Raw genomic sequence first — 22,493 nt, 5'->3', positions numbered from 1 at the left:
CTCATAAGATTTGTGCTCTCAGAAGGGGACTGACCACAGCATATAAATAGAAAAATCACAGAAGGCAAAGGAACTAGTTAGAGGTCTCAGGTGATAGTCCGGGCAGGAAGGAATGAGAAAGAGAGAATGCTTACGTGAGACATGATATCAGTGACTTGCAGTGATTGATCAGTTGTGGAGGTAAGGGGGAGAGTCCAGTTAACCATGTCACAGGTTTCTTATTGAGCACTACCATTATCTTATTTTCTAGGGTATCTTTCAAGTGCATTTTGTATTTTTAACACGCCTCTAAATCATTGCCTTAGCTTCTTAGTGCTGCCGTAACAGAAATACACAAGTGGCTGGCTTTAACAAAGTTATTTTCTTACCATTTAGGCGGCTGGATGTCCAAATTCAGAGTGCTGGCTCTAGGGGAAATCTCTTTCTGTTCAGCCTGGAGGAAAATCCTCGTGGCTTTCAGCTTCTCTTCTGCAGTTACTTGGTGATGTCCACATGACATCAGTCTCCATTTATGCTTCCTTCTCTGTGCTAATCTGCTCTTTTTACATCTCAAAGGTGATTGGTTTATAACACACCCTACACTGATATGGTCTCATTAACATAACAAAGCAAACTGTATTCCCAAATGAAATTACAACCACAAGTGTGTGTGCTGTTGTTAGGTGCCCTCGAGTCTATTTCCACTCATAGTGACTCGTGTGACCATGTGACAGAGTTTACTGCCCCATAGGGTTTCTTAGGGGCCTTCGTCACCTTTACAGAAGCAGATAACCAGATCTTTCTCCCGTGGAGCTGCTTGGTAGGTTCAAACAGCCAACTTTTTGGTTAGCAGCAGAGTACGTAACCGTTGTGCCACCAGGGCTCCTTATCCACAAGTATAGGGGTTAGGGTTTACAACACATATTTTTGTGGACACAATTCAGTCCATAAGAATCATCAAGTTTTATTAAATACACAGTAGAGAAGAGATCACTCTATCCTTTATTTACTGCAAATGAAAAACTTGCTTAACCAAGGGCAGATTATAAAAAAAGAAAGTGTTTTATCTTTCTAAAAAAGTTTTGCTTCAGCCAGGTTTATAGCAGCCTTTTGCCACCTGAAGCGTCTTTTGGGTGGAAGCTTAGCAGTTTGTCTATGTCACCTTCAAAGAGGTACAGTACAGTTGGTTTGTTTTTTCCTCCTTTATTTTATTTATTTATTTATTTTGAAGCGATTCCACTTGATTAAAAAAAAGTATTTTTCACCTATAGTGAAAATCAGGCTTGCCTTTAAGGGTAGCCGTGTCCTATCTAATTTGCCCACTTTGTAAAAACTAGTCCTCCTGATATTTATAGGAACCCCTGCTTCAAATCCTCCCTTGATCTCAGAGGCCCCAATATCTTGCAGTACCTAGAGCCACGTTCATGATGAGCAGACAAAATCCTGTTTGGAATCATGGTAGAGGAAAGGTCTCTCTCAATCAACACTGGCCACACTTAACCCTTTGGTGACCCAGGGTTTGCTTTGAATTTTTTGTTGATAACCATGTGTTTTCATGAATGGAAGCATGCTGAATCATTGAGTGGATCTGAATTTTTTGTAGGTAGTATGGATTTTCTTTCTTGCCCTCTCCCACAAGCCTACCCTAAGTGTTTAATGGTACATATGACATACCCTAATTATACCTCAGAGTCCCACTGGAGTCTATTGGTACATATGTATAACAAATAAAAATTTTCCAAATTTCTACTTTTCTTACCAAAAATTCAGGCATCTCCTACAAGTCCCTGTAAAAATAGTAATTTGAGGCACACGACCCTTTCTTCACTTTCAAACAGTCATAAAGGCCCCTGTCTTGTGGCCGCACACACTGTCAGTGGTACAGCAGCTTCCCAGTAAACCCCAGAGGCTGAAAAAGTTCGTGGTTGCTATGTGTACCGCTGAGCATGAAAGCATGAAATGTTTACTTAATTACCATGTATTCTCAGGCTTCTAGTTGGAAACTTGCAATCCACATACCAGGGACATCAGAGGGGTGCAAAGTCCTAAGAAAAATCCTAAATAAGCATGTATCTTCTTTTTTGCCTGCCTACCTTGGTGTCTTTGTGTCTCCTCTAGTTTTTTTAAATCCTGACTTGCTGCTCATATTACTTTCAATATTTCTTGTTGTTCTCTGGTTTATAAAAAGGGAAATTGTTAAATCTGGCACCAGAAGACAGTGGTGAGAGTGGTGACGATATTGCACAGGGGCTTCCCAAAGCCCCTTGCCTCCTTCTGGTTATTTCCGTATATCCTGCCTTCATCCTGGTGTATCAGAAGTTCAAGAGTCAGCAATTACAGCTCGATAGTGCATTTTAAAATTGGTCTTATTATGGCAAAAATATGTGTAATGAAACATTTGCCAGTTTCATATTCTTTTTATGTACAATTCAGTGACATTGTCACTCATCATCACAACCGTCACCACTGTTTCCAAATTATTCCACTACCACTAACAGAAACTCAGGGTTGATAGTGCATTTGCAGAAGAAGGCAATTACAAATACCTTTCTCGTTCTCTATCCTCCTTACTCTAAATCTTTCCACCCCACAAAATTAACAATAAGCTGCAGTGTGTGAACTGTGCTAGACATTTGACTGCGTTCACGGGCAATATCGTAGAGCACAAAGAGTGTTGGCACGTGCGAAAATAAGGAAATCTGACCTTTAAGGAAATTCTGCTTCTTTCTTCCGTTTTGAAGTGTCAAAGATAAGATGAATATTGAGAATTACCTACGTGTTTGTTTAATAATACCACAGTGAACTAAGTTTGGGAATTGGAGTGTTTAGATCTAGTTTGAGTTTCAGCTCCACTAGTCTCAAGGTTTGAGACTCTGAAGACATAGTGCCCTTGAGCTCCATCTATAAATCAGAGAGAATACTTGGAACCTGTAGTGTTTTATGTTAATATTAATACATGAATAACTGGAGCAAACCCTAGTGATCACCTGGTCAACCCCCTTATTTTAATGATGAAGAAACTTTGTCCCAAAGCAGGCAAATGTTTAAACAATGTTTCTTACTAATAGAGCTAGAATTACAAAGCAGTCTACCTCCATTCATGGTCTCTAGTCAGCTTCTATTCCCATTTTCCAAAATAGCTCTTCCAAGAATCTACCTCTTTCAACGTTCGACTTGCTCTATCTCTACATTCTCTCCTTCTTCCTTCACATTTCTCAGTAGACATTTCTTATCTTGGAATGGATCTAGCCTATATTTCCAGATTCACCTTCCAGCCCTCCACCCAAGAAAACATGTACCTCAACCACAACAACCTTCTGGTCATTCCCAAAGCATTTCCTACGGGAATGTTGTGTGTCGGAATTGACTCAATGGCAACAGGTTTGGTTTGTTTTTTAAATTAGTTCCCTAGGACTGCCGTAATAAATTAACACAAACCAATGGCTTAAAACAACAACCATTGTGGAGGCTAGAAGTCCAAAATCAAGGTATTAGCAGAGCCGTGTTTCCTATGAAGGCTTTATGGAAGAATCTACCCTTGCCTCTTCCAGACTCTGATGGTTGCCGGCATCCCTTGGTTATAGCTGCATCACTCCAGTGTCTCCTTTGTCTTCACACACCATCTTTCCTCTGTGTGTATCTGTCTCTGAATCTCCCCCTCCTTTTTTTTTTTTTTGATAAGAACACCAGTCATTGGATTAATCCAGTATAACTTCATCTCAAGATCCTTAACTAATATTATCTGCAAATACTCTACTTCCAAATAAGATCATGTTTTGAGGTTTTAGGTGGATATGAATTTTGGAGGGAACTATTCACCCCAGTACATTTTCCTTGATGTTTTCACTAGTCTGTCTTACTAGAATTCTTCCATAACTGTCAGATTCTACTCATTCCTCAAGACTCTCCTTTGATTGATTCCCCCAAAGACAATTAATCAATCCTTCTTCTGTGCTCCCTTGACAATCTGTTCACAACAGTACATCCTACTTTGCCTTGCTCTTGACATATCTGTTTTACCCCCTAGATAATGATGTCTAGTCTAGATAATGATGTCTGTATGAATCATAACAAATTGTGGATAACATTACGCAGAATGGGAATTCCAGAACACTTAATTGTGTTCACGAGGAACCTGTATGCAGACCAAGAGGCAGTCATTCGAACCGAACAAGGGGATACTGCATAGTTTAAAATCAGAAAAGGTATGTGTCAGGGTTGTATGCTTTCACCATACTTACTCAATCTGTATGCTGAGCAAATAATCTGAGAAGTTGGACTATATGAAGAAGAACAGGGCATCAGGATTGGAGGAAGACAACTTGCAATATGTACATGACACAACCTTGCTTACTGAAGTCAAAGAGGACTTGAAGCACTTACTGATAAAGATCAAAGACTACAGCCTTCAGTATGGATTACACCTCAACAAAAAGAATACAGTAGTCCTCACGACTGTACTAATAAGCAACATCATGAGAAATGGAGAAAAGATTGAAAGTATCAAGGATTTTATTTTACTTGGATTCACAGCGCCCATGGAAGGAATAGTCAAGAAATCGAAAGACACATTGCATTGGGCAAATCAGCTGCAAGAGATCTCTTTACAGTGTTAAAAAGCAAAGATCTCACTTTGAGAACTAAGGTATACCTGTCTCAAACCATGGCATTTTCAATCACATCATATGCATGTGAGCTGGACAATAAATTAGGAAGGTCAAAGAATTATTGATGTCTTTGTACTATGGTGTTGGGAAAGAATATTGAATATTCTTTAGAAGAGTTTAGAAGAACGAGCAAATCTGTCTTGGAAGAAGTACAGCCAGAATTCTCCTTAGAAGTGAGGATGGCCAACAGCTTAACCACTGTGCCACCAGGGCTCCTTTTGGATACTATTAAACCAAAAAAAACAAACCCATTTCCGTTGAGTCGATTACGACTCATAGCAACCCTGTAGGGCAGAGTAGGACTGCCCAGTAGGGTTCCCAAGGCTGTAATCTTTACGGAAGCAGACTGCCATGTCTTTCTGTCACAGAGCAGTTGTTGGGTTTGAACCACAGACCTTTTGCTTAACAGCCAAACACTTAACCACTGTGCCCCTAGGGCTCCTTGGGTACCATTAGTCCTTCTGAATTCCATGATGAATCTCAGATTTTGCCATATTCATAGAATTTTAAAAGGCCACACCCAATGAATGGCCACAGTGTCAAAGACTTGCCCTGTCAAAGCTCTTTTGGTCTTGGAGACCGTTTTAGCGATACTTTTCAGAGAGTGTCCCAGTGTCTCCTGGCCAACAACACACCACAAGACTACCAGTTACCTCTCTGCGTATTCTCTTGACACTTAAACCAGTTGCCATAAAGTCGGTTCCAACTCACGGTGACCCCATGTATATCAGAGTAGAACTATGCTCCACAGGTTTTCAATGCTGATTTTTCTTAAGTAGATCCCAGGCCTTTCGTCCAAGACCATGACATTTGTGCTAAATCCTCCACTCCGTTGCTGTCTAGACCATGGTGATAAGATACTAATTCTGCATGAAAAGAGTTATCTTTAATACAACAAAGACATAATGTATGTTCAGTTCCATGCTGACCGAGCAGAAAATTTTCATCAGCAGTTTTAATTCTCTTACGTCTTACGTGGGTACTGTATGAGATTCATATTTCTTCAGTATCTTCCTGCACCCAGAATCAGATTATATACTAGTGATCTCCAAAAGAATTCTACCACCTGAATTTTAAAATATAATAACTACAATAAACTCCAAATAAGATTTGCACCCATAAATACTGTTGTGAATCACCATCAGAACACAGACATTACTGTGATAGGCTGTGTTCTCAATAATTTGACACAGAAGATGTGTTGTAATACACTGGGATGAACATTGGATCACAAAGAAACTCAGATGTTCATTGTAAATCATGAGGATGAAACTGTAACATGACTACCAAGGTTTGAAAATTACACAGGTGAAATGGAAAGGCTACCAATTTATATAATTATAGTACAGAGATACATAGATTGTGACTATGTAGTCAAGGGGTCTAATCAATGTGGTTAAAAAAATAACACATGCTTCTGTTTGTAATTTGGTCACATGTTTACATTTCCATGGCAAAGGGCCAAAAGCATTTAATGCCATCCAAGGATGACAAGAAGATTGATAGCCTCTAATGAGCAATTGATTAGCAGTAAACAAAGGCATATTAAGAATCTAATTTATACTCTATTTAGAAAGAAGGGCCATCTCCCTACGCTGTGGCTCTTCATACAAGCTTATCAGTGAAATAAGGAGTAAGAAGGACAAGCTTAATGTTTTCATTTCTAGGGCTTCTATAATGAAATATCACAAAGAGAGTGGCTTTAAACAACAGAAATTTATTTTCTCACGGTTTGGAGGATAGAAGTCCAAATCAGGGTATCAGCCGTGTTGAGTCCTTCTGAGAGACAAACTCTTCTCTCCTAGCTCCTGGTCGCTGTAGATGCTCCTTGCAGCTGCAGCGTCAGATGGTGTCATTCCTTTGTCTCCTTGTCTTTGTCCATCTTCTCCTCTGTTATGAAGTCAGCAGTCACACAGCATCATGACCCACCTTACTCCAGTATAAGCTCATGTTAACATGACTGATAACATCTTCAAAGACTGTATTTCCATACAAGTTCATGGTCACAGGTCCTGGGGGTTAGGACTTCAATATATCTTTTTTGGTGGGGACACATTCAATGCATAACACTTAATTCTTGGATTTTATTCTTCAAAATGATGAGATCCAAATTGTGAAGATCAGCATAAATTTTGGCTTAAAAACATGTATGTGTGCAGAAATTACTTTATAGTCTCTAGCAACTCATTTAAACCATGCCCTGGGTCCTTGGTCTTAAAACTACTAAAATGATTGGGTAAGAAATGGGATTTTTTAAAAAATGTATTATGCTATATTATTATCTCAAAGAATGATTATTATGCAAAAACATGTTCCAATTTCAATTTTGAAAACTACCAATTTGTTCTTAATAGCTGTAATTTGGGATCCCATGGAATGACATATGAGGAGATACAGGAAGCTTTGGGAGGCTGTCATTGGTAGTGACTTGATTCACTGAGGCTACTTGGCTAAGATTTCGACTTTCTGATGCTACAGCCACACTGTAATTCATCACAGCTGGTGTAGTGGTTAAGTGCTACAGCTGCTAACCAAGAGGTTGGCAGTTCAAATCCACCACGCACTCCTTGGAAACTCTATGGGGCCGTTCTACTCTGTCCTATAGGGTTGCTATGAGTCAGAACCGACTCGACGGCAGTGGGCTTGTTTTTTTTTTTTTTTTTTTTGGTAACTTGTGATACACAGAACACAATAAAGACCTGAAAATGCACCAAAGAGTGTAGAGTATATCTTCTAAATATTCTTCACCTGGGTTGGATTTCTATGCAGCAAAATAGGGAAGGGCTAGAAAAGCATGTTAGCATCGAGTATGTATGTGGCATTGGTTATGAAGTAATAGCATCTTACACTGGTTGCCTGGAGTCTATTGAGGTCCTGCTGAACATGCAACCTGTTAAAGGTGAGCACGTGAAGGTGAGCACGTGAGGATTACATTGTGTCTCACTGTGTGTCATAATCTACCCAATTAAACAAGTATTTGCTGAGTTCTTGCTATAAGCCAGACATTGTGGTAGTTGTTGGGGATACAAAAATGATAGCCCCAAGAGAAGTAATTGATATTTTTAAAAAATTCCTCCCTGCTTACTAGAACTATTATCTTGCTTTTTAGAATATAAGTATTTTGGTTGTTAGTGGCCATTGAGTCAGCTCACCTCATGGTGACCCATGTACAACAGAACAAAACCTTGCCTGGTTCTACACTATCTTGATGATCATTGGTGTGCTAGAGTCCATTGTCATGGTCACTGTGTATTTTGAGTGCCTTCCAACCTAGGGGTCTTATCTTTCAGCACTGTATCGGACAGTGTTCTGTTGTGATCCATAAGGGTTTCATTGGCTAATTTCTGGAAGTAGATTGACAGGCCTTTCTTCCTAGTTTGTGTTAGTCTGGAAAAGCTGCTGAAACCTGCCCACCATGGGTGACCCTGCTAGTATCTGACATACCAGTGGCATAGTTTTCAGCACCATAGCAACATGCAAGCCACCACAGTACAACAAATTGACATCTATATGGGTAGTGAAGATATAGTCAGTGTTAATTATAACTGTAGTCAAACAATAAATTTTAATGCCCATTAATGCTCAAATAGCATTTAAAGTATATTATTTATAACTCCATCAGGTCAATATTGGCTTTTATTTTCTCTTTTTTCTTCATATCTTAAAAGTCACACTGGTGTCCCTTTCATCTATGTCAATCATTTTTAACCATCTGTGGAGAGGGATTATGTTCCCTTTTGAGAATCTCTTAAAAGCTATGAAACTTCTTACCGCAAACATGCGTATACTTAACATACAAACAATATATTGCATATATTTCATGAGATTTCGAAATATCACAAAGATCGGGTTGAGAAACACTAGAATACATGATATGAGTATGAGTGCATAAATTTCCGAAGATACAATTTATGCAGGTTTTCTTAAAAGAGTCTTGTGAAATTACAACTTAGTATGGAAATTGACAGTTGCCCTTTCAAGGAATTATGTTTGTGCATTAACGTTTCGTCTCCAATCCAAATAACCGATAAATTTGTATTCTGCTACAAATATGCGGTTGCTGTTTGCCCCTGTGATGGAAAATAATTTATTAGGCCTGGCTTCTGATAAATGTAGCATGAATTTAGGTCAGAACATCCGGGTTCTCCTAAGCAGGATCATATGCAAAAGTGATCCATGACAAATTTGTCTGCATGTATCCATTGGAGCTTTCTTAAGGCAGCCGCTGCTGTCATAATGTGCAAGCCACAATTCTAGGGCGTCCTTTTCTCAATGTAATCTAGTCCCATCATCCGTCTGTGCTGCTGGGTCCCAGAGTTGCTTGCAGAAGTTGGGGCCTTGAGTCTGTCTTTGGACCATTTCCAGACATGAGCAGGTGATACCATCAACATATCCTGGTCTTGCCCTTTGGGGTGAGGAAGTGGCTGTACTTGGTGGCTCCTTCTGGATGTAAATTGATTTTAATGATTTCTTTCCTCCTCCCGGGCAGGATTTATGTGGACATCATTCATGTGACACCCTGGGAATGGCAGACGTTGGGACCATCTGTTCTCCAGAGCGCAGCTGTGCTGTGATTGAAGATGATGGTCTACACGCAGCTTTCACCGTGGCGCACGAAATTGGTATGCAGCCTCTTCTCTTCCCTCGCCAAATCAAACACGTGTAACAGCTGCCGCAGGAACCAAAACACTTGGCAATTAATTCCAGATTTCTCCTGGTGCAGATGTACCGTTGGGGATTAAATGTGTTTATATTTGCACGAATAATGGAGAGAGAAGGCAGAGTCAGGCACCCGGTCCATGTTTCCTTTCTGACAGTCATTCAAGAGTTTAAGAGAACCCCACTACCGCTACTGTCTTTAAAAGCATCCCTAAATGGCCCTTAGACGAAATTTGTCACTGTTGACTATGGAAGGCAGAGGCGTCCCTTTTCGAAATTACTCAAGATGGTATTGACTCATGCCAAGCTAATCAGTTTGCACAGAAATATACCATGTTTTACTCCACTGAGAGAGTGTTAATAGTAGGTTCTGGTCAAAGGACATCAACGGTTTCCTGTAAACCGTTCTATCTTGTTTCTTAATAACAAAGTAAACAAAAGCAAGCCCAACGCTCAATAAGGTCTGTTTAAAATGTCGCTTTCCCAATTTGCCTGTTACAAGAAACATCGCAATTTAAAACGGTAAATTTAGAACTGAGTTAAGAGAGGAAAGTACCCTGTAATTAGGAATATGTCCTAGGCTACTAGGTATAGTGTTTGAGAAACCTGGCTTAGTATTTAGGATTAAATGTTAGAATTAGACACATCTGGGCTCAATTTATGCTCAAATACCCTTTACCTGTGTCACGTTGGTCTAATTATTTAAACTCTCTAAGCTTTGGTTTTCGTATTTAAAATGTAATAGTGCCTATTTCAGGGAGTTATTATATGGATCAAATCAGGTAGGGTATAGATACTAATGTTTTTTATATCCATGTACACTTATGTTTCATTTTTTATGAAATAGTTATTTACATTTTTAATATAAGTATTACTTTTAGCATAATCCTTTTTGAGGAAAAGTATGATTTGATAATTTATTTTTTGCTGTATTTTTATTATACAGGTTCATTTTTTTTTTTTTATAGCTAAAACCATAATTTTAAAATGGAAATTAAGACCTCTTTCTGACATTCCTAGTAGGCAGAGAACATTTTCACAAGGTGTCGATTTCTAACTGCCAGTGTTTTCTTCGGGGAGTTAAAATAACTTCTAATCAAAGGTGTAATAGCCTGAGTCACCATATGGCAGCAGCAACATAGGAATCAGTAGTAAAATTTCCATTCTTAGGCTTTACTCATCCCCTTAATTTTCCAAACTGACAGTCTTCTTACCTCCTAAGCAAAACAAACACAAACGTAAAACCTTATCGTAAATGACTGTCCAGCAAAGTCACTGATAATAATTCAGTTCAGTGTTTTATTAATTGGGGCCTTTGGCTTTAGGAGCCAAAGATGTGAGATGGAGCCCCAGCTCCACCTCTGGGTTTCCATTTTATCTCAGGCAAATGCTTTAGACACTTGCCCCTCTGATTCTTCCCCTACAAGATGGACAAATAATGAAGCATGGCTCTTATGTGCTGCTTTAGAAAATGTGGTGTGTTTGCAAATGTTTTTAAAACTCCAAAATGCTATGAACGGATGTGATAGTGTGCCTTTCAAGGAGGTTATGTCCTCACTTGTCTCTTGCTAGTGTCTATTCAACTGATAAAATTCAGTCTAATACAGGTCTTTACCCAACCAACCAGTTGCCATGAAGTTGATTCTGAGTTATGGAAACCCTTTGTGTTTCAGAATAGAAATAGGCTCTGTAGGGTTTTCAATGGTTGGTCTTTCAAAAGTAGATCACCAGGCTTTTCTTCTGAGGTGCCTCTGGGTGGATTTGAAATGCCAACCTTTGAGTTAGTAGCCAACCATTTGTACCACCAGAGACTCCTAATATAGATCCTTAATCAACATTTATTACATGAATAAATAGGTCATGTTATCAGGAGGGACCAGTCCCTGGAGAAGGACATCATGCTTGGTATAGTAGAGGGTCAGCAAAAAAGAGGAAGACCTTCAATGAGATGGACTGATGCAGTGGTTGCAACAGTGGACTCAAGGACAGCAACAACTGTGAGGATGGCGCAGGGCTGGGCGGTGTTTCGTTCTGTTGCTGTGAGTCGGACACTGACATGACAGCAGCTAACAATAAGAGAAGGAAAGAAACGCGAAAACTGCCTGAGGCACCAATCCAATTCTGTAGTGGAAGCTAAGAGAAATTAGTCCAAGCACTTGAGAGGTTTATAATTAAACAGAGGAGATTTTAAAAGCACAACAGTAATTAATCACCATTATTCAGAGTGAGAGAAGTCCATGAGAGAAGTTCTAAACCCCTGGGAAAGCAGGGGCCAATGGCTGAGACTGGGAGGAGGAACGATGTTTTATGTGGGATCCCCATGGGTCAGAGATGACTTGATGGCAGCTAACAACAACTATATGTGTGTGTGTGTGTGTGTGTGTGTGTGTGTTATAAACCAAAAAAATAAAAACAATGGCTGTCGAGTCGATTCTGACTCATGCACAGAGTAAAACAGCCCTATAGAGTTTCCAAGGAACGGCTGATGCATTTGAACTGCCAACCTTTTGGTTAACAGCCATAGCTCTTAACCACTGCGCCACCAAGGCTCCATGTGTATATATACACACACATATGTGCACACACATCTGGGTGGTACAAATGGTTAAGTGCTGGACTGCTAACCAAAAGGTTGGTGGTTCAAACTCACCCAGAGGCACCTTGGAAGACAGTCCTGGCCATCTGCCTCCTAAAGGTCGCCGCAACCTTGAAAACCCTGTGGAACAGTTCTACTCTGCATGCCTGGGATCACCATGAGTATGAGTCAACTCGACAGCAATTAGCAAACACACACGCACACACAGGTATATATACTCATGTACATATATATACACATACACACCCATGTATGTACACATACACACACACACACATATATGAAAGAGAAAACATTCAGAACTTTTCTTAATGGTAGAGTAAGAGTGAACATATTTATGCAAGAGAGCAATGTAGGATACACAAAATCAAGCCTGAATCTTTGATATATGACTACGCCCTTGTGTTCCCTTTAATTTCATGTTTGGATCATCTCTGTTTACTTCTTTGGAATTCTCTAGAATTCATCCTCCAAGCAAACCTTGCCTACTTTAATTTCCCAGTGTATATCACATTGGCCTAGTCTGAGAAATACAAGATCTGTAAGTAGAGGGGTATGGATTTAATTCTGCTTTCATAAAAGAACCTGAATTTCATTTGCTTCATTCCTTTTCTAATTTCTTTATTATTTTTTAATATTTCTTTTTCGAGTTATGAACATGTGTTATGAAGTGTGAGCCTGGTGGAATTTAGAGAAAACACCCTTACAAAATATTTCCCAATCAGCTATTTATCATTACAGAGTCTTGCCACTGCAGCCAGTATGGTCTTGGGTGATGCAGTACACTGGTCTGTTTCCAGGGCTGTATTTTTGAATTGTTGCATGAAGTCATCAGCCTGGGCTGATCATGCTCTGTATTCTAATTTTCCTCCATTCTTCTAACATAATTGCCCCACTTCCATTTCGCTAGACATTTGCCACTTTCCTGGTTTGGAGATGGTGTATACAGGCTATATATATATGGTGACGAAATGACGTCTTGAACCTCATTTTTGCCAGAGAGCTTTGAGTCTGCCTGAGCCTCATTCCAAAATATACAGTTTACTTCATGCAAGCAGGATGTGTAAATATGTTACTGACTCAGAACATCAGCAGTGGAGAAAATTATCAGGCTGCTTCCATAGTTTTTCTATTTTGTATCTTCTATTTTTTTTTTTTTTTACAAGCAGAGGAAGGACACATTGGATCAAGAGTAACACTTTCCTGAATTAGCTTACAGGTTGTCTTGGGAGTGCCCTACCACTTTCTTTCTATAACCAACCAGTTGCCTTCTAGTTGATTCTAACTCATGGTGAGTGACCTCACATGTGTCAGAGTAAAACTATGATTCTTAGGGTTTTCAATGGCAGATCTTTCAGAAGTAGATGGCCCAGGCTTCCTTCTGAGATGCTTCTGGGTGGCCTCGAACTGCCAACCTTTTGCTTAGCAACCGAAAATGATAACTGTTTGTACGACTCAGAGCTTCCTCTTTCTATACGTGGTAGTTTGAAATATAAACTTAAAAAAACCAAACTCACTGCCGTGGAATCGATTCCAAGAGTCGTCGGCAGTGAGTTTGGGTTTTAAAATATAAACTTAGGTACATTTTATTTATGAAGGAGTTGAATCACGATATTCTTTGTTCTTTTACCAACTCCCAGCCTGCACCGAGAATTAACACATGCGATAAGGAGACGGCCATGTATGAAATCCCTAACTTGAACCTTTTCTATCCATGTAGTTAAAATTACCTACAGTCAGAATTATATGGGTTAAATAAACAATTCTGAAAACATACTCTTTCCTTTTTTTTTAAGTACTACAGCTGACTGGAACACTTCTCTTTTCCTGCTAGTAAGAGCTCGATTCTGAAGATACATAGTTCGCTGTTGCCAATCCAGGCTTCTGACAAACAGAGCTTGAGTTCATATAGGCTCTGCCCAGCCCAAAGCCCACTGCAGCAGAGAGTAAATGGGTTACCTTCCTCCTCGCTGTGTTATGTGCCTGTAAGCACTGACTAAATTATTTGGATGCTTTAAACTGTCAGGCGCACCTTCCACTCCCCTCCCAGCTCCTTCAGTGGAGGCGGGAATCTGATTACAGCCATTTACAATCCAGATGTGAACTGCAGACAGCATTCCAATTAATGTGAGTGAGCATTTTAGCTCATATTTTTAACTTGTCAGATTTTTATTATTGACTCCTAACGATAAAGATTTCACCTGCCGTGAACATGGTTCTTGAAATTAATCATCTTATTGATGTTAGGGCCAGCTACTGATATGCTAGGGGGAAAATCTGATTTTATTTAGACTGATGGAGTCTGTAATTTGTACACATGCCCAACCTTCCCTTTGCCGTAGTTAATTGTAAGATGTACTAAGTGAATCTCTCCATTAGGGCAGACTCTAAAATGCTTCCTTGGCTAAAGTCAGATTTGGAAAAAAAAAAAAAGTCAAATATTCAGCTGAAGACTTAGGAAGCGGGTGAGACACAACAGCAGTGCTGCCTGTGTTTGCTCTGGTTAGAGGGTGTCCTCTGGTTGTGCTGATCTGTGTGTGACTGGGCTCCCACAGATGATTAGATTAAATAAGACCTTGTTTTGAAAAGCTGCAGAGGCCCTGGAAACACCCTAAACCAAAGCCAAGCGCACAGAATCAGATGTCAGGACTAGCTGTGAGACGTGAAGTGAGACGGAAGCTAGGATTCAACACCCCCCCTCCCCGCCCAAACCATTGCTTTAATCAACACGAACTGAGCGTTTTTCTCTATCCAGTTTGGAACAAAGCCACACGGCCACAAGATGTCTTTCTTGGCCCCCAGATGAAAGGTGAGAATAGGTCATTACTATATGCCCAGTACCACTGATAGATTTAGTTTTTATCTTCTTTTTTTTTTTTTTTAATCAAATTCCAGTTAGTGTTTCTGTAGGGGAGGCCTATGGATTGTCTGCCACAGATACTATAAAGACACAGCAAGTTGAAGTTGGCATAAAAAGTAAATATACTACACAATTTTTTTCCCCGTTATGGTAAAAAAAAAACTTTCCCCTTCCCTCCCAAATCAAGGGTGCCTAGTATCTAGTGGTTTATTCAAAAACACTGAAGGCTAAAATACCTTTAAGTTAATGCACAACGAACCCAGGATCTTAGTAAAAACAGTAAGGTTAGCTAATGGTTATTGAGCAGTGTGATATATGTCAAGCTCATATTTTAAGCATTTATATCTTTTATCTCATTTAATCCTCACAAGGAACCCTGGTGGCACAGTGGATAAAGTGATAGACTGCTAACCTAAAGGTTGGCAGTTTGAAGCCACCAGCAGCTCTGTGGGAGAAAGATGTGGCAATGTGCTTCTGTGAAGATTTGCAACCTTGGAAACCCTATGGGGTAGATATGAGTCAGAATCGACTCGAGGGCAGTGGGTCTTGTTTTTGGTAATCCTCACAAAATGCCATCAGGTGAGTATGATTAATGGGTCACCCGAAAGAGGAAAGAGCCCTTGGGTAGTGCAAACTGTTAACGTGGCCAACTGCTAATCGACAGATTGGAGATTTGAGTCCACGGAAAGGCACCTTCCAAGAAAGGTCCAGCAATCTACTTCCAAAAATCAGCCATTGAAAACCCTGTGGAGCACAGTTTTACCCTGACACACATGGGGTCACCATGAGCCAGAGTCGACTCGATGGTAAATGGTTTTTTCCAGAGAGGAGGAAGTGGGCACACAGAGAAGATGAGAAACCTGTTCAAGGCCAACGAGTCACATACTGCTAGGGTGAGATTTGAATCCAGTTGATTTGACTCCAGAGTCCCAGATTTTGGCTACTGTCATATGATGATGCGGTAGACAATTTTCATTTTGAAGGATGTTGTCGTTAGGTAGCAACCCTACGTACAACAGAATGAAACACTGCCCGGTCCTGCGCCATCCTCGGAATTGTTGTTATACTTGAGCCCATTGTTGCAGCCACTGTGTCAATCCATCTCATTGACAGTCTTCCTCTTTTTAGCTGACCCTCTACTTTACCAAGCATGATGTCCTTCTCTAGGGACTGTTTCCTCCTGAAAACATGTCTAAAGTACATGAGACGAAGCCTTACCATCCTTGCTTCTAAGGAGCGTCTGGGCTGAACTTCTTCCAAGATAGATTTTTTCATTCCTTTGGCAGTTCATGGTATATTCAATGTTCTTCACCAACACCATAATTTAAAGGCATCAATTCTTCTTATGTTGAAGGATATAATCCTGAATTTGATTCCAAAGGACATGGACACAGCTAGTTATAAGGTGAAAAAAAAAATTTGGTTTTTTAGTCCCAAATTACATCATTTATACCACATTTCCTCTATGTTTAGTGTTCTGAAACAGGAGCTTAGGACTTTTATCACATCTGTATAAAGATTTGTGTTGACCAGATATGTAGGACCTGACTGTTGAAGCTGATGCTTCCCTTCCTAGAGAATGCTAGATTCTGATCCCATGGGAGCTGGTGACCACTTTTCAGCCCCTGGCAAGAGCTCGGTGCACCTCAGAAATCCCAGCTGGGAGATTAGGTAAAACGAAAACATGCCCTTGCTGAGAACCAGATGTTTCATCTGAACAGTGCCGTCTGAAGCAAACACACTGCAGAGCTCCTCGTGACTTTTTTTATTTTTAGGATCTGGTTTTGGAGTGTTGTGTCTCCTTGTCCATTGGTCAGTTTGGGGTCAGGAGATAAGATCATGAAGTTCTGTTTAATTTGCCGACCTAACTACCCACAACCAATTCCCTTCCTGAGCTTAATGTTATAAGTTATCCCTATACCCCATTGCTGTCGATTCCGACTCATAGCGACCCTAGTTGACCAGTAATGCCTGTACTATATGAGAAACCTTGGTGGCATAGTGGTTAAGAGATGCAGCTGTTAACCAAAAGGTCGACAGTTCAAATCCACCAGGCGCTCCTTGGAAACCGTATGGAGCAGTTCTACTCTGTCTTATAAGGTCGCTGACTCGGAATCAAGTCGACGGCAATGGGATTTTTTTATGGGTATGAGACCCCGGACCAACATTTTCTGCTAAAGTAACATGTCTTCACCAAGGTGTGCATTATCACAGACTTTCTCACACCAGCTTCACTCAGGAATCCAAGGAGGCAAGATGTTCTTTAAATATGTATTGTGATTATCGAAGATGAAATTCGTTTAGTAAAATGTCACCAACACATCAAATAAAAACACTACCAGATGACTGGTTCACTATTTCTGAGCTAGCAATGTAACTTAGAGTCCTGATTTTATAGACTTCAATCTGTTGCAGTCGAGTCGATTCCAACTCATGACGACCCTATGAGCGATGGTGTAGTGGCTAAGTGCTCGGCCGCCAGTTGAAAGGTTGGTGGTTCGAACCCACCAGTTGCTCTTCGGGTGAAAGATGTGGCAGTCTGCTTCTGTAAAGATTACATTACAGCCTTGGGGTCCCTATGAGTCACAATAAGTTATAGACTTTGCTTTGACATAATTTATTGTAAATTTTATTTCAGATTCGCTGTTTCCTGATGTTACTTTGTGGGATGGTCACGTGTTAGCAAGACTATCGTATTTATGACCTTACTTAATACCTATGAGGAATAGATCAGTAGGTGCTACTAAGGCAGTTACAACTTAAATCTTGACTTTTGCTCATGATTTCAGACAGCAAAGTGCATCACTTGCTTTACTCTGTATATTTCACTGTGGCTTATGTTTTTCCTATTTCATTTTCTCCTGTTCAGTGTATAAATTCCGATACCATTTATAAGTGCATCTACTACACAGGTGTCTTTGGTCCTTAGCTGCCTCAGGATTTTAGGGGAGAAATTTTCAGTAAAGAACTAAGGATTTGCTAAGAAATATGGTATTGTAAACAGCATTGCTCAGTATAGTTAAACAAATTGCTCTTCAATGCTTGGCATGTCTGCTGACTATAAAAAAACAAAAACCAGTTGCCGCTGAATTGATTGCTGTGCATGGCGACTCCGTATGTATCAGAGTAGAACTGTGCTCCATAGAGTTTTCAATGGCTGATTTTTCAGAAGTAGGTCACCAGGCCTCTCTTCCAAGGCACCTCTGGGTGAATTTGAACCTCCAACCTTTCCGTTAGCAGTCAAGCTTGTGAACCATTTACACCACTTCCTACTGATTTTAATTGGTTCTAAATTCAACTAATATAGAGCTTCTCTAAAGCAAGACTTACAGGGCATTTACTCTAAACTCTGACAGGGAGTTGCATCCCCTAAATCCACCTTTGCTCTGCCTGTTGTTGTTGTTAGGTGCTGTCAGGTTGCTTCCAACTCGTAGCAACCCGATGTACGACAGAACGAAACACTGCCTGGTTCTACTATGCTTGACCCCATTGTTTCAGCCACTGTGTCTATTCATCTCCTTGACGGTCTTCCTCTTTTTCGCTGATCCTTTACTTTACCAAGCATGATGTCCTTCTCCAGGGACTGAGCCTTCCTGACAACATTTCCAAAGTATGTGAGTCATAGTCTCGCCATCCTTGCTTCTAAGGAGCGTTCTGGCTGCGCTTCTTCCAAGACAAATTTGTTTGTTCTTCTGGCAGCCCATGGTGTATTCAATATTCTTCACCAACACCACAATTCAAAGGCATCAATTCTTCTTCCGCTTTCCTTATTCATTGTCCAGCTTTCACGTGCGTATGATGTGATTGAAAACCCCACGGCTTGGGTCAGGCGCACCTTAGTCCTCAAGGCGACATCTTTGCTTTTTAGCACTTTAAAGAGATCCCTTGCTGCAGATTTGCCCGATGCAGTGTGTCTTTTGATTTCTTGACTGCCGCAACCATGGGTGTTGATTGTGGATCCAAGTAAAATGAAATCCTTGACAACTTCAATCTTTTCTCCGTTTATCATGATGTTGCTTGTTGGTTCAGTTGTGAAGATTCTTGTTTTCTTTATGTTGAGGTATAATCCATACCGAAGGCTGTGGTCTCTGATCTTCACCAGTAAGTGCTTCAAATCCTCTTCACTTTCAGCAAGCAAGGTTGTGACATCTGCCAATGGCAGGTTGTTAATGAGTCTTCCTCCAATCCTGATGCCTTGTTCTTCTTCAAATAGTCCAGCTTCTCGTATTATTTGTTCAGCATACAGATTGAATAAGTATGGTGAAAAGATACAACCCTGACGCACACCTGTCCTGACTTTAAACCATGCAGTATCCCCTGTTCTGTTCTAATGACCACTTCTTGATCTGTGTACAGGTTCCTCATAAGTCCCTGCCTAGTCTCTCTTGTTAGGAGATTTTACATCCTTTTTTTGCTCAGGGAGCCTGGGTGAGTGTCCTCAGATCTCCTCTTTGAGCGTTTATGATTGCTTTGAGTACTCTTTACCTTTCTTTTCCTGCACTTCAATTTGAGAAGGAAATATCTCTCTACCTTTATAGGGTAAGAATTGTCTATCTGGATTTCTGGATTCCATTTCCCCTGTGTCCTCCAAGACTTACCCATCAACTAGCTGGATTGCTCTGGATTGCTCTAAAACTTCATCATAAAGTCAAATTTGACAAAAACACCAAAAAAATTATTATAGGGGTGTTAAGCATTTTCTAGAATATTTCTTTATATTCTTCATTTGCTATTTAATCTCTGGGGGAGGAATGTCTAAATCCCAACTGCTACTGCTCGTTACGGAGCCCTGGTGATGCAGTGGTTAAGCATTTGATTGCTAACCAAAATGCTGGCAGTTTAAACCCACTAGCCGCTTCTTGGAAACCGTATGAGTCGGTTCTACCCTGTCCTGTAGGGTCACCGTGACTTGGAATTGACTTGACAGCCATGAATTTGGTTTTCTGACTACTCATTACAGAGTCTGCCTGTCAGAGAAGTATTTCATCTCCAACCCACACCTGTCATTTTAAGCATCTCCATGGTGATTTCTGAACAGACTCTCACTGGAAAAGGCAGATGTCTGAAAGCTAAAGGCTGTTCTAGGCCATCGGTGACATCAGGATAAATTGTGATTCCGCTTCTCAACACCTCCACGAAAGGCACTGTGTGATCAGTTGTGATGCTATGTTTTAAATTTTTTAGGGTTCAGGTTTTTCTCTGTTGATAAAGATTTTAGTAGTATTGTGCTCTCTCACTGTCTCTAATGTGAGAGTCCATTTAGAATGTTGTTGTTAGGTGCCATCAGGTCCATTTTTGACTAATAGCGGCCCCATGTGATGGAGTAGGATTGCCCATAGAGTTTTCTAGGCTGTAATCTTTACGGGAGCAGATCACCCTGTCTTTCCTCCTCTTAGTCTCTGGGTTAGCTTTCAAACCACCAGCCTCTCAGTTAGCAGTCAGGCACTTAGCCGTTGTGCCACCAGGGCTCCCCCCCCCCTTTAGATTGGCATATGCTCTTATGAGTACTTTGCCATTTCTGGGGTCCAGGATAGCAGCAAATTTCAGACTACTGATGTTAAAAGTTGTAGCAAAATTCACTGGGGCTCACATTTGAAAATACCTCTTCTTGTGCTGTTTGCAGCCTTTGGTATGTGTGCCACGTCTCTCCTGAAGAGCATCCAAACATTCCTCATACCCATCTTCCATTTCCCATCCAGTTCCTGAAGGGAAGTCACATGGACCTCTCCCTGTGCCCTGGCTCCAGCTACTGTGCACTGACTGCTCTTTCTTTGGGTGCTTAAATGTTCCTGTCTTCCTCGTGCCTCCCTTTGCTCTTGACAATGAGCAGGCCGACTTTCTTCATGGCAGAACTTTCATTTGCCCTCGAAAGAGCCAGTGTCTCTCAGTTGAAGCTGAAGCAGTCTGTTCTGACTGACTTTTGGAGACCTTACAAAATTCATGACTCTTTCTAGCTCTTGTGGAGTTACAAGTAAGATTTGTTCGTGCTCAGAATGGCAATCTTTCTGGTATGATTTCTTTTTTTCTTTTTAGGGTTGTCCAAGTTATATGCAGCAAAACACACGCCAATTCAACAATTTCTACACGTTCAATTCAGTGACGTTGATTGCATTCTTCAAGTTGTGCAACCATTCTTATTCTCCTTTTCTGAGTTGTTCCTCCCTCATTAACATAAACTCACTGCCCCCTCAGGTTCCTATCTAACCTTTCTTGTTTCTACTGTCAGTTTGATCCCTTATAGGTAGTTCTTCAAAAGAGCACAGTATTCAAAGATTTCTTAGCTGTATATCCAGTGGCAATTATGTTACATTGATAGGTTAGTAAATTTGTGGAACACTAAATCCATAATATTATGCCAGGTAACATGCCAAAAGATTCATAAAATTCTGCCATCATATTTTAAAGTGAATCACTTTGCTTACATAATTGAAACCTTTAAAATTATATGCTTCACCACATCATACAAAAGAAAAAAAGGGAGTACTCTGCCGAGCCTGTCCAAGTGAATTTGGTGTTGCCACATGGCCTATATTTTAAACCAGAAATCTAAAATATCCCCTCTTGATGAAGTGAAAATCCCCTGATGCATATGTAAAGCGCTATTTATTTATATAAATTCGGAGAAAAGACTATTACTCCATTAAATAAACATGAACATCTTATGAAATAAAATGCAAAAATTATATATATATATTTTTTTAATATAAAACTTGAATTCAAAGAAATACCATGTTGCAGAGGTCACTTGGGGCCATTTTCCCTCTCTGTCTTCTATGCTGGTGGAAAAAAACGCAACTGTGAAATTCCCGTGTAAATCCCAGTGTGTTAGCTGATAAAGCTTCTACTTTAGGAAAATTCAAGTGCAGAGTGCATTATCAACACGTATTTGATGCACTAAGGAAGTCGAGCAATTTTGAATAGGACATGAATGAAAGATGCTGTTTTTCTGTGAGCTCTGGATTCCCTAGTAATGTTAACATAAAAACCCAGCCAAAAATTAGATGAGCTCCTCCCAACCTTTCTCTGCATGTTATTTGAGTTGTATTCTATAGACTACGGAGTCCCTGGGTGGTGAAAATGGTTAAGTGCTCAGCTGCTAACTGAAAGGTTGGCAGTTCAAGTCCACCCAGGCATGCCTTGGAAGAAAGGCCTGGCAACTTCTGAAAAATCAGCCATTGAAGACCCAATGGAGCACAGTTCTACTCTGACACATGGGGCCTTGGCATGAGGCAGAGCAATTGGTTTCTTAGGTTTTGTAGAACTATGATGCACATTCTAAGCTACTAACCAAATAAAACGTGAGTGGTAGTGGGACGGTCACCCAAAGAAATTCGCTAGCCTAGGAAATAATATTCAAGTAAAAAACCATATAAATAGCATAAAAACGTAGGTCACTGAGCCCCAACCACTTGATTTCAGCCACAACAGCAGCCAGCTGCTCAGTGGACAGCTTTGTTATGAGGTGTTGGTGACTTAACAAGCTGGCCAAGTGCAGTTGGAATGTGGCCTGAAGATTTCTTCGCCATCAAGTTTTACGCATGCACCCTGGACTCTGCAGAGGGGCCAGCGTTCTGGCTTCCAACATTCAGGAACCCAAGGAGAATGCACTAATCCTCTGCTCTAGTTATTTCCTACATTCTTTTTAGTGGTTTGTGTACAATTCTTTAAACCTTTGCAAAAACCGCTGTAGCTGTTGTTAGCTGCCTTGCTGTTGGCCTCCCACTCATGGTGA

General features: G+C 40.5%; 1 protein-coding gene across 1 annotated transcript in view; it reads left to right on the top strand.

Moving 5' to 3' along the window:
• The window catches only part of ADAMTS5 (ADAM metallopeptidase with thrombospondin type 1 motif 5), a 64,133-nt gene that overhangs the window by 7,819 nt on the left and 33,821 nt on the right, over positions 1–22,493 (top strand). Inside the window, exon 2 of the mRNA XM_003410322.4 lies at positions 9,136–9,268. Coding sequence (XP_003410370.2) covers positions 9,136–9,268 — 133 coding nt within the window. The remainder of the gene's footprint in view (positions 1–9,135; positions 9,269–22,493) is intronic.

This window comes from Loxodonta africana, chromosome 20 (assembly GCF_030014295.1).
Source record: "Loxodonta africana isolate mLoxAfr1 chromosome 20, mLoxAfr1.hap2, whole genome shotgun sequence".
NCBI classification, from domain to species: domain Eukaryota; kingdom Metazoa; phylum Chordata; class Mammalia; order Proboscidea; family Elephantidae; genus Loxodonta; species Loxodonta africana.
The sequence above is the reverse complement of the archived record's forward strand: the minus strand, read 5'-3'. Positions and strand labels throughout refer to the sequence as shown.